Below are 13,635 nucleotides of genomic sequence, written 5' to 3'. Positions count from 1 at the left end.
TTTTTTTTTTTTTTTTTTTTTGGTTTTTTCGAGACAGGGTTTCTCTGTGTAGCCCTGGCTGTCCTGGAACTCACTCTGTAGACCAGGCTGGCCTCGAACCCAGAAATCTGCCTGCCTCTGCCTCCCAAGTGCTAGGATTAAAGGCATGAAACAGAGGTAACACTGAGGGACTGAAAGAGGAGGCATGTTGGCAAGTATGGCCAACCTGGGTATCAGCACAGGGAGGTAGCTACAAACTAGCAGCATTCTCTGTGGTCTTAACTAGAAATGTATACAGACTTCACCCTGTGGGTGGCAGGGTTTTACTCTGATTCCTCATCAGTGTGTTCTGTCATCAGAATGTATATTTCTGCTATAATAAGCAGTGCTTCACAATATGAAAACAATACCTTGACACAAAATGCAAGGTGTAAAATTAAATCAAGTATCTCACTATACTCCTTAACGAATAGGAATGTCTGGGTGATCATTGACTTAGATATTTTCTCAGTAGAGAAGAGTATACAATGTATTTTACAATTGAATTTAGGGAAGGATTGGTAACTATACACAATAAAAATTAGTGATTGTTTGAATAAAAGATCATGTGTACATATAGGTTAATGAAGAAGCCTTCCAAGTTTGTGCTAATCTCTTATTATGTTGTGAGAAGAGAAGGTCATTACCCGAGATGGATTGCTGTGACATGTTGCTGTAGGCCCTGGAGTAGCATGGAGAGCCCTGGATGTTGTTGCTGAAGACAACTGTGGTGCCACAAGACTGCTGGATGGTGTTAATAGACTTGCATGTGAAGCCAGGAGACTGCTGGATGCTGTTGGTGGAGTTGCATGTGAAGTCAGGAGACTGCAGGATGCTATTGCTGAAGACACCTGAGGTGCTTGGGCTTCCCTGGATGCGTTTACTTTAGGAAGGGGAAGGGCCTTCCCAGTAGCAGATGCTGTTCCTTGTGTCAATTGAATGGCATACTCACTTCTAGACACTGTTGGTGAAGGAGCATGAAGAGCCTTGACACAAATGGATCCTGTTCCAGGATGAATTTGAGTAGTCTGGGCTCTGCTTGTGGCTACTGATGTAAGTACCTGAAGAGCTGTAAGACTGCTGGGTGTTGTTGATGGAGGTACCTGGGAAGCCTGGAAATAATTAGTTACTATTAGTAAAGGTACTTGAGGGGCCTGGATGTTCTTGGATGCTTTTACTGTAGCAGAGTTAGAAGCCTGAATGCTACGAGGGACTCCAACATTACTGGGTGCTGTTGCTGATAGTGTATGAGGAAACTGGGCAGCACTGAACAGTGTAGAAGACACATTAGAGTTCAGATGAATGCTGGAGTCTGAGGCTGGAAACCCTGAAAAATTCTGGGAAGGTGATGTTGGAGAGCCTGGGGACATCTTTAAATCCAAGTGTGCTTCTAGAGGATTCTGAGAAGACTGAAGGCTGTTAGAAGCAATTGCTGAAAATCTTTCAAAAGTCAGAATTTCACTTACAGATGGGAAGTTGCTGGTTGTTGAAAATTCTACATGTTGGTGCTTTTCCTGGGGACCCTCTGTCTTTATGATACTATGCTTTTTGTTGATTGTGTTTTTCTGTTTCTAAAGGAAAATAGGGTGAGATATTTTTTAATCCTGCTTAATGGTTTTTAAGAATCATACCAAGTATATCTTTTCATTTTCCCTTCTAAAAAGAGTACCTTTTTCCTGTCAATTTTCTCCTGGGGCTGAAGGAAGTATTTTAGCCCACACTTAGGAATTTCTAACACTTAGTCTTCTCCCTTCAAAATCAATATTGCAACTTCTCTTAAAAGCCAGGTATTGAATTGTCATGAGTCTGGAATGGAATGCTTGCTCAAAGTATCTTACAAAACTCACCAGATCTTATTCAATCTGGTTCAACTTTGTGTTATTTTGTGGGAAATTAGGTTTGCAGTAAAATTAGTTCATATTTCTGGACTTTTCTTCATTTACAACTTCTAATCTATTAAATATTAAATCCATGTTATATATGTTCTTTACAGCACACAGGGAGCCCAGTTCCCACCCTTTCAGATGATGTGGATAAAATTGTGTGACAAGTATATTAAAATAATGGCCCACATAGATGAATTCTGGTATATAGGGATATAGCTTGATTGACAGAGTACCAGAGTATGCCAGATGCCAATTTGTGTAGGGATCAACCTTGCTTATACACTGAAGGCCTAAAAGTCAGCCATAATCCTAAGTCAGACATACATGCCTAGTAACACAAAGTCTTGGTCTCTGTGGGAAAACACTGACCCTAGAACAGATAGCTATAGATCTTGTAAATAGGCAGCCTTGATGGAAAACTACCAGCTTGGATAAGAACAAGTAGTCATAGACCTTATGGATAGGTAGCCTTGGTGGAAAGTACCAGCTTAGATAAGTACAAATGAATCATAGACAGAGTCATAGTGACCTGGTCTCTGCTTCTTCACCCTGCCAAAACTCAGTTCTGGAAAATATCTGTACTCCCCCTGAGAGTACCTACACTCCTGTGTCATCCCCTTCCCCACATCCTGCCTCTATGTGTACAAAACCCTATGTGAAAAAAATTAAAGTATTGGTTTGATCAGACTATAGACAAGTCGTGTTTCTTTGCATTTCTTTGTTCCCCCATTCTCTCTTTCAGGTGGTCCCCCAGACCCTGCTCACCGCTCTGCTGGATGGGGCAAATTTGGATTCATTCAAACCTTTGATTAGAACTTTAAAATGACCATAATTCCAGTTAATAAAACTTTGTATGTGGGAAACACTTGTATTTGAGGCAACAGATTTAGTTAGGGCCTTCATTATACTTTTCTAATTTTAGAGAAAAAGTATAAAATTTTAATGATTATAAATTTGGTTTTAAAATGAAAGTAAGTTCATATGCAACTAGGTCCACATAACTGTAATGACCACTTTTACTGGTTTATCTGTATGTTTTTGATCCTTCAAAGTGCAAGTTTTTAAAAATGCAATCATTGCTATGAAGCTGATGACACAGAAGCCAAAACTATTTTTAACTGTGGCCTATTTTCCTGAACTGTATACATTTCCAATTATATTGTTGTCACCATTTAAGAACACAGATAATTAGATGAGCCTAAGAATTTCAATCCATGCTAAGTATCAGGGCTCCGTCAGCTGAAAGAATTGCATGTTGATCCATACAACTGCATCATATAACAAAATAAGGTTTGTGTAAAGTGCAGCCAGGGTCTCAAAATGCACATCTGATAAACGTGGTATCATTAAATACATACATTATTAGGAGAAGTAATTTCACTGCTATAGTCGTTGTAATTGTATTAAAACATCTTTGGGATGTTAACAGGAAGCTGTTGCTTTAGTGAGGAATGGCACGGAGAGTTTGGGCTATCTGAAGCTGAGTCTTCATTCTGAGAATTTGGTCAGTAGTAGACAGGAAAAAAGATTTCCCAAACAGGGAAATGTCAATATACCTTCTGAGTAGAATACAGAATGCCAAAAATAACCTCAGAAGTTGGGTCACCAGCAAAGGGAAAAGGGCTGAGAAGAAATTAGGCAACAGCAGGCTGATATACTCTTGTGTCTCTGTCTCCCCCGTAGTTTTTTTTCTGAACCCTACGCAGAGACAGTTGGTTGACAACATTAGAAATCCTTTCATAAATACTTATCTTTTATTTTTCTTCATTTTATTGATTATTTTATTTATTTGAATTTCAAATTTTATCCCCTTTCCCAGTTTTCCCCTCCACCAAAATACTTACCTTTTCAGTACCAACTGAGGCTATGTTATGTGATTAGATAACTTAATGTATTATTTAATAAAATGAGGAAAGTGTTTGCAGTAGAGGATTAGTGAGAAGTTTTTCCAAGATTGTGGGGAGCCCAGTGATATGTTTTGGGAAGGGGCAAGCATTGGGAATAGGAACGTGGTACCTTATTTGAGGAACTGCTGGGTGGTGTTGGTGGAGTCTTTAGAGGAGTCTGGACACAATCTTCATCTTTTTTTATATTGGTTCCTGAAGGTTCTGGAAGCTGAGCCTGCTCCTGGGTAAGCTTCTTTTTCTTTCCACCTTCAGTTTTTGTGATTTGCTTTCTCTTTTTCTGAAAGAGCAACATTGTCTTTCTCTCTAGATTTCCTCATGTGTTGGAAACTGAACCCTGAGCCTTGTATACAGTAAGTTGTGCTTTTCTATAGTTTTAGTTTCAGCCCTTAGACATGTTTATAAAATTAAATGAAGCACAATATTTTCAAGACCATAAGAATTTTTGCTTTTATGACTGAAGTCTAATTATACTTGTTTCATTGTGCACACACCTCAATCTTAACAGATGAATTGTATTGTGTAGTGATTTGAATAAGACTGGCTCCCACAAACTCATAGATTAGAATGGTTCTTATCATTCATGAAACATGAAAATAAGTTAAAAGACAAATAGGTCCACATAACTGTAATGGCCACTTTTACTGGTTTCTTTGTGTGTCTTTGGTCATTGAAGGTACATGTTTTCTAAAATGCAACCATTTCTATGAAGCTGATGCCACTCAAGCCAAAACTGTCATTAACTATAGATAATTTTCCTGGATTGTATACATTTCCAATTATATTGCTGTCACCATTTACGAACACAGATAATTAGATATGACTAAGGATTTCAATCCAAGCTAAATAACAGGACTCTATCAATTAAAAGGATTGACTGTTGATCCCATAGAGTGTTCAGTATAATTGTTCCATGTAACAAAATGAGATTTGTATAAACTGCAGCCAGGGTCATAAAATGGACATCTGATGAATGATGATACCATTAAATAGTATATTATTATGAGAAGTTCTTTCACTGTTACAGTCATTGGAATTGTATTAAGAAGTCTTGCTGCTCCTGTGAAGACACCATATCCTGAGCCATCCTAGAAGAACCACTGCACCCAGAGCAGCAGGATTTCAAGATCTCAGAGGCAGCCTGAGTCCCAGCAGTTCTTCTACCCGGGAGCTCAGGATCACAGGATCACAGAGACATCTGGAATCTGAGGAGTTCTGACACAAGCAAGATAACTGGAAAGACTGGCTCCTGTCAGAGACAGTGAGTGCAGGTAGCACTAGAGTTAAACAGATGACAAAAGGGAAGCGCAAGAACGTAAGTAACAGAAACCAAAGTTACTTGGCATCATCAGAACCCAGTTCTCCCATCATAACAAGCCCTGGACACCCCATCACACCGGAAAAGCAGGATTCAGAATTAAAATCACTTCTCATGATGATGATAGAGGACTTTAAGAGGGATGTAAATAACTCCCTTAAAGAAGTACAGGAGAACACAGGTAAACAGGTAGAAGCCCCTAAAGAGGAAACACACAAAACCCTTAAAGAACTACAAGAAAACACAACCAAACAGATGAAGGAATTAAACAAAACCATCCAAGATCTAAAAACAGAAGTAGAAACAATAAAAAAAATCTCAAAGGGAGACTACCCTGGATATAGAAAACCTAGGAAAGAAATCTTGAGTTAATACAAGAGATAGAAGAGAGAATTTCATGTACAGAGGATAACATGGAAAGCACTGACACAACTGTCAAAGAAAATTCAAAAAGCTCCTAACTTAAAACATCCAGGAAACCCAGGACACAAAGAGAAGACCAAATTTAGGATAACAGGTATAGATGAGAGTGAAGATTCCCAACTTAGAGGGCCAGTAAATATCTTCAACAAAATTATAGAGGAAAACTTCCCTAACCTAAAGTAAGAGATGTCCATGAACATACAAGAAACTTACAGAACTCCAAATAGACTAGACCAGAAAAGAAATACCTCCTGTCACATAATAATCAAAACATCAAATGGACAAAATAAAGAAAAAATACTAAAAGCAGTAAGGGAAAAAGGCCAAGTAACATATGAAGGCAGACCTATCAGAATTACATCAGGCTTCTCACCAGAGACTATAAAAGCCAGAAGATCGTGGACAGATATATTACAGATCTTAAGAGAACACAAATGCCAGCCCAGACTACTATACGCAGCAAAGCTCTCAGTTATTATAGATGGAGAAACCAAAATACTCTATAACAAAACAAAATTTACACAATATCTTCCCACAAATCCAGCACTTCAAAGGATAATTGATGGAAAACTCCAATACAAAGAGTGAAACTACAACCTAGAGAAAGCAAGAAAGTAATCATCCAACAACCATAAAAGAAAATAGCTATACAAACATAATAAAAATAACAAAAATAAGCAATCATTTTTCCTTATTATCTCTTAACATCAGTGGACTCAATTCCCCAATAAAAAGACATGGACTATCAGACTAGATGCATAAACAGGACCTCGAATTTTGCTGCATACAGGAAACACACCTTAGTGACAAAGGAGACACTACCTCAGAGTAAAAGGATGGAAAACAATTTTCCAAGCAAATGGTCCCAAGAAACAAGCTGGAGTAGCCATTCAAATATTATATAAAATTGACTTTTAACAAAAAGTAATCAAAAAAGATAAGGAAGGTCACCTCATACTTATCAAAGGAAAAAATCTACCAAGATGAACTCTCAATTCTGAACATCTTTTCTCCAAACAAAAGGACACCCACATACATAAAGGAAACTTTATTAAAGCTCAAAGCACACATTGCACCTTACACAATAACAGTGGGGAATTTCAACACCCCACTCGCAGCAATGGACAGATCATGGAAACAGAAACTAAACAGACACACAATGAAATTAACAGAAGTTATGAACCAAATGGATTTAACAGATACCTATAGAACATTTCATCATAAAACAAAAGAATATAAATTTTCTCAGCACCTCATGGTACCTTCTCCAAAATAGACCATATAATTGGTCACAAAACAGGCCTCAATAGATAGAAAAAGACTGAAATAATCCTTTCTATACTATCAGACCACCAGGAACTTAGGCCGGTCTTCAATAATGACAATAACAATGAAAAGCTCACTACACGTGGATACTGAACAATGTTCTACTCAATGATGACTTGGTCAAGGAAGAAATAAAGAAATAAATTAAAGACTTTTAGAATTTAATGAAAATGAGGACACATCATACCAAAACTTGTGAGACTCCATGAAAGCAGTGCTAAGAGGAAAACTCATAGCTCTAAGTGTCTACAAAAAGAAACTGGAGAGAGCATACACTAACAACTTGACAGCACACCTGAAAGCTCTAGAACAAAAATAAGCAAATGCACCCAAGAGGAATAGAAGGCAGGAAATAATCAAACTTGGGGGTGAAATAAAACAAGTAGAAACAAAAATAACTATACAAAATATTAACAAAACCAGGAGCTGGTTCTTTGAGAAAATCAACAAGATAGATAAACCATTAGCCAGACTAACAAGAGGGCACAAAGACAGTATCCAAATTAGTAAAATCAGAACTGAAAAGGGAGACATAACAACAGAAAATGAGGAAATTCAAAAAATCATCAGATCCTATTAGAAAAGCCTATACTCAACAAAACTGGAAACTCTGGATAAAATGGACAACTTTCTAGACAGATACTAGGTACCAAAGCTAAATCAGGAGCAGATAAACCATCTAAATTGTCCCTTAACTGTTAAAGAAATAGCAGCAGTCATTAACAGTCTTCTCACCAAAAAAGGCCCACGACTAGATAGTTTTAGTGCAGAATTCTACCAGACCTTACAAGAAGATCTAATATCAATTCTCTTCAAAATATTCCACAAAATAGAAACAGAAGGAATACTACCAAATTCGTTCTCTGAAGTCACAATTACACTCATACCTAAAATACAGAAAGACAGAACAAAGAAAGAAAACTTCAAATCAATCTCCCTTATGAATATTGATGCAAAAATACTCAAAATTCTGGCAAACCAAATCCAAGAACACATGAAAACAATCATCCATCATGAACAAATAGGCTTTATCCCAGGAATGTAAGGATGGTTCAGTATTCAGAAATCCATCAATGTAATCCACTATATAAAAAAAAAAAATCAAAGAAAAAACCACATGATCATTTCGCTAGATGCTGAGAAAGCATTTGGCAAAACTCAACATCCCTTCATGGTAAAAGTATTGGAAAGATCAATAATTCAAAGCCTATACCTAAATATAGTAAAAGCAATATACAGCAAGTCAGTAGAAAGCAACATCAAGCTAAATGGATAGAAGCTGGAAGCAATCCCACTAAAATCAGGCACTAGACAAGGCTGCCCACTCTCTCCCTACCTATTCAATATAGTACTGGAAGTCCTAGCCAGAACAATTAGACACCAAAAGGAAGTCAAAGCTATACAAATAGGAAAAGAAGTCAACAAAATTTCACTATTTGCAGATGATAAGATAGTATACTTAAGTGACCCTAAAACTTCCACCAGAGAACTCGTAAACCTGATAAACAACTTCAGGAAAGTAGCTAGATGTAAAATTAACTCAAACAAATCAGTAGCCTTCCTCTACTCTAAGAATAAACATGCTGAAAAAGAAATTAGGGAAATGACACCCATCACAACAGTCACAAATAATATAAAATACCTTGGCGTGAATCTAACCAAGCAAGTAAAAGATCTCTATGACAAGAGCTTCAAGTCTCTGAAGAAAGAAACCAAAGAAGATCTCAGAAGATGGAAAGATCTCCCATGCTTATGGATTGGCAAGATTAATATAGTAAAAATGGCTTTCTTGACAAAAGCAATCTACAGAGTCAATGTAATCCCCATCAAGATTCCAACTCCATTCTTCATAGAGATAGTAAGAGCAATTTGCAAATTCATTTGTATTAACAAAAACACAGGATAGCAAAAACTATTCTCACCAATAAAACAACATCTGGGGGAGTCATCATCCCTGACCTTAAGCTGTACTACACAGCAATAGTGATAAAAAAAAACCTGTATGTTATTGGTACAGAGATAGGCAGGAAGATCAATGGATAGAATTGAAGACCCAGAAATGAAACCACATACCTATGGTCACTTGATCTTTGACAAAGGAGCTAAAACTGTCCAGTGGAAAAAGAACATTGTTTTCAAGAATTGGTGCTGGTTCAACTGGAAGTCAGCATGTAGAAGAATGCATATTGAGCCAATCTTATCTCCTTGTTTAAAGCTCAATTCGAAGTGGATAAAGGACCTTCACATAAAACCAGATACACAGAAACTAATAGAAGAGAAGGTGGGGAAGCCCTTCAAATACCAAGGCACAGGGGAAAAGTTCCTGAGCAGAACACCAATGGTTTATGCTCTAAGATCAAGAACTGACAAATGGGAACTCATAAAATTGCAAAGCTTCTGTAAGCCAAAGGACACTTGTCAATAGGACAAAATGGCAACCAACATACTGGGAAAAGATCTTTACCAATCCTACATCTGATAGAGAGCTCATATCCAATATATACAAAGAATACAAGAAATTAGAGTTCATAAAACCAAATAACCCTATTAAAAATGGGGTACAGAGCTAAACAAAGAATTCTCAACTGAGGAAACCCAAATGGCCGGAAAGCACCTAAGGAAATATTCAATATCCTTAGTCATTAGGGAAATGCAAATCAAAACAGCCCTGAAATTCCACCTCATATCAGTCAGAATGGCTATGATAAAAAACTCAGGTGATAGCAGATGCTGGCGAGGATGTGGAGAAAGAGGAACACTCCTCTATTGTTGGTGGGATTGCAAGCTGGTACAACCACTCTGGAAATCCATCTGGCAGTTCCTCAGAAAATTGGACATAGCATTACCTGAGGACACAGGTATACCATTCCTAGGCATATACCCAGATGATGCTCCAACATATTACAAAGACACATGCTCCACTATGTTCATAGCAGCCTTATTTATAATAGCCAGAAGCTGGAAAGAACCCAGATGTCCTTCAACAGAGGAATGGATACAGAAATATGGTACATTTGCACAATGGAGTATTACTCAGCTATTAAAAACAATGAATTTGAGAAATTCTTAGGTAAATGAATGGAACTAGAAAAATATCATCCTGAGTGAGGTAATCCTATCACAAAAGAACACACATGGTATGCACTCACTGATAATTGGATATTAGCCCAAAAGCTCGCAATACCCAAGATACAACTCACAGACCACATGAAGCTCATGCACAAGGAAGATCAAAGTGTGGGTGCTTTGGCCCTTCTTAGAAGGGGTAACAAAATACTCCTGGGAGCAAATATGGAGACAAAGAGTGGGGCCAAAACTGAAGGAGGGGCTGTCCAGAGACTGCTCCACCTGGGTATCCATTCCTTTTGCAGTCACCAAAGGTAGACACTGATGTGGATGTCAGGAAGTGCATGATAACAAAAGCCTGATTGTCTCCTAGAGGTCTGCCAGAGCCTGACATATTCAGAGGCAGATGCTAACAGCTAACCATTGAGCTGATCATGAGGTTCCTAATGGAGGAGTGAGAGAGAAGACTGAGGGAGCTGAAAGGGTTTGCAGGCCCATGAGGAGAGCAACAATACCAACTAACCAGAGTTTCTAGGATCTAAACCACCAGCCTGGGAGCACATAGGGAGGGACCCATTTCTCCAGCTGTGTATGTAGAGGAGGATGACAGTGTCAGGCAAAGGTGGATGAGGAAGTCTTTGGTCCAGTTAAGGCTGGATACCCCAGTGTGGGGGAAATCGTGGGTAGGGAGGTTGGAGTGGGAGTGTGGGTGGGGGCCTATCAAAATAGAAGCAGGAGGAGGGGGATGGGATAGGGGTTTCCTGGGTGGTGGGAAAGGGGATTACATTTGTAATGAAAATAAAATATTCAATAAAAATGTTTTAAAAAAAATGTAAGGTTAGCGGCTAATACAAATTATCCTTCACATAAGACAAATCTCAATCTTAACATTGTTTGTAACAATTTTTATGTATTTGTAAAACTAAAGATAAGCCAAACAGAAATTCTTTAGTTGACCAAAAGGCCAATGTATTAAAGCAATGTGCTCCACACACTGACATTTAAACACTCTTACTGAAAATTGGAGTTATTTTCTAACATGAAGAAAAATGTTGTGAATAAACACAGCTCATGCTTTGAGAGCTCTTTATGATGTACTTAAGTAAAATTATAATTAATTCTAATTTAATCTTTACACTATGGTCAAAGCAGATAAAAGTAGAAAATTAAATGTTGTTGAAAATAGAGAATAATTATCACATGTCATAAAGGTGTCAAAGGTCTTTAGTTACCACTGGATTCACTGGGGCTTATTTTGAGGATACAATCACAGTACATGTCCACAAGATATAACAATTTTCTATTATCCAATGTGAAAAAAAGTACTAACTGGCTCACAGCCTCTTCTTTTAGATAGGCTCAAGTAGAGTTACTTTGGTTAGAGCCATGTCCTTATACATGGATAGAGTTTTCCTCAAAAGCAGTGACTTGTAAAACCAGAGAGATATTGATAGGCTCTGATCTCTTTTCTGTATAGTGGTCTGAGCTCATAGGATTTCAATAGAGTATTTTAATGGAGGGAAGAGTGCCTAAGACAATATGTAAAGTAATGAAAATCTATGAGCTTCATAGATATGGAGATAGAGTTGCTGTCTCCACAAACCCAGGGATAAGTGAATAGTTTGGTCTAACATGACACACACAGTCATCACCTATGAATGATCTGCAAGAAACTGTTTCCTTGGAGTCATCCTTCTCTTCCATGTAGGTCCCTGAGTCTTGAGACAGATTTGATAAAGACATCCTATTCAAGACTAAATACTCTAAAATCTCTCACAGTCTGAACATAACCTAGTTGTGGGTCTCTGTGTCAATTCCCACCTACGGCAAGAAGCATCTCTGATGAGAGCTGAATGAGGCACTGCTCTACATGTATGGCAATATATCATTAGGATTTATGTTATTGTTATGTTCCTTTAGTAGAATAATAGTTGTAGGTTTTCTCCTAGGCACATGACCTGTCTAGTCTCAGATTCCTGACCACTTTAGCAGTGTCTGATATGAGTTCAATCTTTTGGAGTGGGCCTTAAATCCAATTTAAAAAAGGTTAGTTACTCCTATTTCAGCTGTATTATTTCTTTGTTTTATGACCTCTAAGCCTTACAAAGATATCTATCAGAGCTTTATCTGGGCAAGTCAGCCCTCATCTACCCTTCTTAGCTGTGCTCTTCATTTTATATTTCTGGCACTCAAAGAAATCTCAGGTTTGTAAGTATCTATAGGAAAAATAGGCAAACTGTAATCTTAGAAATACACAGCAAAATGGGAAAACAAACATTAGTTCTGTATCATAACTGGTAATAAAATAAGATTGCACTATCCATTTTTAACTCAGTGTGAATAGGACTTCTGGAGGGCTATATTAAGGCAAGAGCAAGATACCAACACTCAAATTCAGAGGATAGATGGTTTTAGATGCTTACAATCCTTTAAGATGGAATGATTATACAATGTGTCTACTGTTCTGAAGAAGTGAGTATCCTAATATGCATCAAAAATTTAACAGGTTAATCATATAAAAGAAAGATATGTGACAGTACAAGAGAGGCAAAATGGAGTCCATTGTTACTGACACCTGCATGCACTAGGCTCTTTGCTTTCCTCTTCTTATCTGGGATCAAAACTAGCAGACCAACTCCTCACTGACAGAAGTAACGTGTTCATTAAGTGTTCTCATCTAAGCAAAAGGTTATGAGTCAGCAAATTCTATATTTGTATTACATATTTTTGTGTCTGTTTCTGTCTTTGCATGATAGTCTATATCATATCCAGCTTCTGTGTATATCTGATTAATTAAATCTCGGGGATAAATAGGGGACATGGTCAGAATTTTAAGATCTGTTCCTGATATTTGTATTGAAGAAATGAAAGGGGAGCAGAAAACTTGTATCTTAGCCAAAGAAATGTTAGATGAAGCTGAAGATGACACCTGGGTTATTGATGACTGCCACCTGGCTGTGTCTTCTTCCGAACAGGGAGGCTGATCTGGTCCCTCAGATGCCTTGGTCTTTTTCACTCCAGTCTTTTCTTTACTCATTCTTTTTCTTTTCTGAAAGTATAACCATTGCCCTGTTAGTGAGTCTATTCAATCCAGAAGAGTATGTCTTCATTATTAGGTAGTAGATTTATTATGTCTGAGTAAGTTGGGAACTTGCAGAAGTAGCACCCATCCTCTAGTCAAGTCTAAAATATGATCATTAATAGTCATAAAAATGTGTGCATATGTGGTTTTATCAAATAATGGGAGAAGAAAAGTTACATGGATAATTTTTTCTATTATTACTTTATGGCAGGACACAATTGAATTTTAATTCGAAAACTAGGTTTGTGTAAATATGCAACAACCATGGCTCTACCTGGTTTTCAAGTTCATGACATCTCTAGTAGGAGTGAACACATATTAATGCCACATGATTAGTTGTCCTGAGTTTCAATCAAAGCTTGAAGAGAAAATGATAAAGCAGTGAGTACATTGTAGACTAGGGAGAGGGAAGAGGTATTACCTCTGCTACTCTGGACTGCCAGCTGTTCCTCGGGCTCACCTGAGCTGTAGAAGTCTCTGCCTGAGCTGGAGAAGTCTCTGTCAGAGCTGTGGAAGTCTCTGCCCGAGTTGTAGAAGTCTTCTCATGAGCTGTAGAAGTCTCTGTCTGAGCTGTAGAAGTCTCCCCTCTTTCAGATGCTAATGTGTGGCTTG

At 37.8% G+C, this 13,635-nt stretch overlaps 1 protein-coding gene across 1 annotated transcript; it reads right to left on the bottom strand.

Annotated features, from left to right (window-relative positions):
• Nucleotides 1-665: 665 nt before the first annotated feature.
• Nucleotides 666-13,630, bottom strand: LOC114635342 (myeloid cell nuclear differentiation antigen-like protein; the record flags this gene model as incomplete). Its single annotated transcript, XM_028783979.1, has 5 exons — nucleotides 666-1,130; nucleotides 1,485-1,589; nucleotides 3,921-4,088; nucleotides 12,871-12,990; nucleotides 13,484-13,630. Coding segments are annotated over 5 exons (1,005 nt in total), but the record flags the coding sequence as incomplete, so codon positions are not given.
• Between the last annotated feature and the right edge of the window lie 5 nt (nucleotides 13,631-13,635).

This window comes from Grammomys surdaster, unplaced genomic scaffold, assembly GCF_004785775.1.
Source record: "Grammomys surdaster isolate TR1022 unplaced genomic scaffold, NIH_TR_1.0 99417, whole genome shotgun sequence".
Taxonomy (NCBI): domain Eukaryota; kingdom Metazoa; phylum Chordata; class Mammalia; order Rodentia; family Muridae; genus Grammomys; species Grammomys surdaster.
This window is presented reverse-complemented; position numbering and strand designations above follow the sequence as displayed.